The sequence below is a fragment of the Salvia hispanica genome, unplaced genomic scaffold (genome assembly GCF_023119035.1).
Source record: "Salvia hispanica cultivar TCC Black 2014 unplaced genomic scaffold, UniMelb_Shisp_WGS_1.0 HiC_scaffold_512, whole genome shotgun sequence".
Taxonomy (NCBI): domain Eukaryota; kingdom Viridiplantae; phylum Streptophyta; class Magnoliopsida; order Lamiales; family Lamiaceae; genus Salvia; species Salvia hispanica.
Window position 1 is genome coordinate 1 of NW_025952259.1, and position 3,030 is coordinate 3,030.

General features: G+C 35.9%; 1 protein-coding gene across 1 annotated transcript; it reads left to right on the top strand.

Moving 5' to 3' along the window:
- Positions 1–5: 5 nt before the first annotated feature.
- On the top strand, positions 6–1,535 carry LOC125199457 (2-oxoglutarate-dependent dioxygenase 19-like; the record flags this gene model as incomplete). Its single annotated transcript, XM_048097463.1, has 4 exons — positions 6–95; positions 195–436; positions 732–1,059; positions 1,152–1,535. Coding segments are annotated over 4 exons (912 nt in total), but the record flags the coding sequence as incomplete, so codon positions are not given.
- Between the last annotated feature and the right edge of the window lie 1,495 nt (positions 1,536–3,030).

Consider the following 3,030-nt stretch of genomic DNA (forward strand, 5'->3'; position numbering starts at 1 on the left):
TTGACTTCTCTATCCTCACCTCCCCCGATCCCGACCAGCGCTGCACAGTCCTTGCAGAACTCGACAGCGCTTGTCGGGAATGGGGCTTCTTCATCGTAAGCAAAATAAAAAATAAAATAAAATCCTTTTACATAGTATTGATTGATTAAGATTGAGTTTAACATATTTATTTCGTTGTTAATTAATTAATGCAGTTGGTGAACCATGGGATTCCGGAGAAGCTTCTCAAGGCTATCATCGCGTCGAGTTTGGAGTTTTTCGAGCTGCCCGAGGAGGAGAAGCGGAGGTATGAGGCCAAGAGCGCTTCGGACCCCATTAAGTCCGGCAGCGGCAGCCTCATCAACACGGCCAACCAAAGGGTTCATTTGTGGAGGGATTTTGTCAAATCGTATGTTCACCCTGAGTTTAACTGCCCTACCGAGCCTCAGACTCTCAGGTAAATAAATAATACTCCTTCTGTCCACGAAATAATTTGCCACATTATTGAATTATTGTGTGTTTTAATATAAAAGTTGGTGATGTGTAAATGAATTGTGTGGATCCTAACTATAATTAAATGAAAAATAACAAAGAAAACAAAAACTCTTGGAAAAAACAACCAATAACCACCGGTTCAAAGTAGAACCACGGATATAGTTGCCGGTCCGGTATAGTCCCACTATATATCCTTGACCGAACCGGCGACAATCCAAACTATAAATAAATAATAACATTTTTTCCTCCATTTTCAGGGAGACTTTGCAGGAATTCTCAGGGAAGACCCGACCCGTGTTCAGGAAACTGATGCACGCGATTGGAGAAAACCTAGGGCTCGAACAAGGGTTCGTGGACGAAGCTTTGAATCTCGACTCGTGCTTCCAATTGTACGCGGCCAACTACTACCCTCCCTGCCCGGAGCCGGATCTGGCCATCGGTATTCCCGCGCATACCGATCACGGGCTTCTCACGTTCCTCATACACAACGGAGTGGCCGGGCTTCAGATCCAACACAACGGAGAGTGGTTCGACACCTTCTCCCCGCAAAACGCAATCCTCGTTAACAACGCCGATCATCTCGAGGTATGTCCGGTCCGGTCCGGTTCGATTTGAGATTTTTAAAAAAGTAAAATTTATAGAAAATTAGATTTAAAATTGTTTTAATTTTGTAATAGATACTGAGCAACGGGAGGTACAAGAGCGTGAGGCACAGAGCCGTGGTGAATACCGAGGCGACGAGGATTTCGGTGGTGATAGCGAACGGGGCGGCGCCGGAGGCCGTGGTTGCTCCGGCGCCGGCGCTGGTGGAAAAAGACGGGCGTCCATTTTATCGGCCCATGAAATTCATTGAGTATGTAGAAACAATGCTTAGCAATCGACTTTTGGGCAAAAGCAACTTGGATTGCATCAAGATTCAAGATGAATGAATTATTTAGCACTCCATGTTTAAATATTACACAACTTTGTTTAGGTTGTCGGAATAAGTTTGATTCCTTGTATGAATCGCATTGTGTACTTTCAATTATTACAGTATTATATAAAAATATAGTAATTTATTATGACCATGGTTGTGAAAACGACCGGCCGCATAAGGGAAATTTAAAAAATTGCAATTTGTAGTATTTTAGATTCTAAATTTAACAAAAAATTTAGATTCTAAATTTAACAAAAAATCGCATAAGGGAGTACTATTAAAGATGATTTTTATTGCAAAATAACGTATACTTTGGATTCTAATCGATATGTGAAGCCTCTATATGGTCCACAGTGAATTATTTTATTATCGTTTTCTTAATTTTCTTAATAAAAGAAGAGAAATTAAAGGGCTCATAGCTGTTTAATTGGTAAAAGTGTAAAACAGTCGAGCTAGAAAATGCAAATTGAATTTAGGATAAAATAATTATTGTATTTGATACTCCATATTCCAAGTCCAATTCCAGCACAATAACCTAACCCAACTATTTATTAAAAGTGAACCTAACCCAATTATGTTTGTCATCTCTAAGACCCTAATTATACGTGTCAAGAATCAAGATAAAAGAGGGTGGTTTCATTATTATAATGATATAAGTATAAAATTTAGATTTAGATCTAGTATATTACTATTAATTAATTTTAGCTTTTTTCAATTCAAAGCTTTGCAGAAAATGCATTTCCTTTTTCAATGAATTTAGCACCTATAATTCCTTTGGCGGGCCGTTTAATCGGATCAATTATTTTCAATCAATGTAACATTTGTGTACAGATCTGCACTGACTGCACATATGGAGTATATATTAATCAATGTGAAACCGTAGGTTGAAAAATTATTTATTTATTTATTCTTCTTTTGATCATTAATTTTATGTGCTTGTTTATAATTTCAGTTTTTTAACGAAAAATCAAATTCTCCCTGGTTCTCTATCCATACAGTATATATACATTTGAATTTGTTACAACATAATTTATGTGAGCACCATGCATCTCATTTAGTTCACCTTAGTATTAGTTTTTCCGTTTTATCCATTTAGTTTAACTCTAGTATTTTAAAAATAAAGTTCAATCTGTCAATTTTATCTATAACTTTAAAAATTAAATTAAACAAAATTGAGCTTTGATTTTTTTTTATAAAGTCAAAATGTCAATAATCATTTACAAGTTATTATAATTAAATCAAATAGATAAATTTTAAAAAAAATGCCAATGTGATTATAAGAAAGGTACTCTCACAGATAATAGTCTCAAAGATAGTACTCCCTTCGTCCCACAAAAGATGTCACACTTGTGGGATGACACGAGATTTTAGGAAGTTTTGTTTTGTGTGTTAAATGGAGAGAGAAAATATAATTTTTATATAAATGTGAGAGAGAACTTTTTCCAAAAATGAAAATGTGACATCTTTTGTATGACAAACTAAAAATGAAGGTGTGGCATCTTTTATGGGACGGAGGGAGTAGTAATACTTTTCAGTCACTAATGACTATATATTTATATCCCTTTACATTTTAGATAAATCAAAACAATTAATATTCCACCCAATGGATCCATCAGGTGTAATCTGTATCACAACTAGTG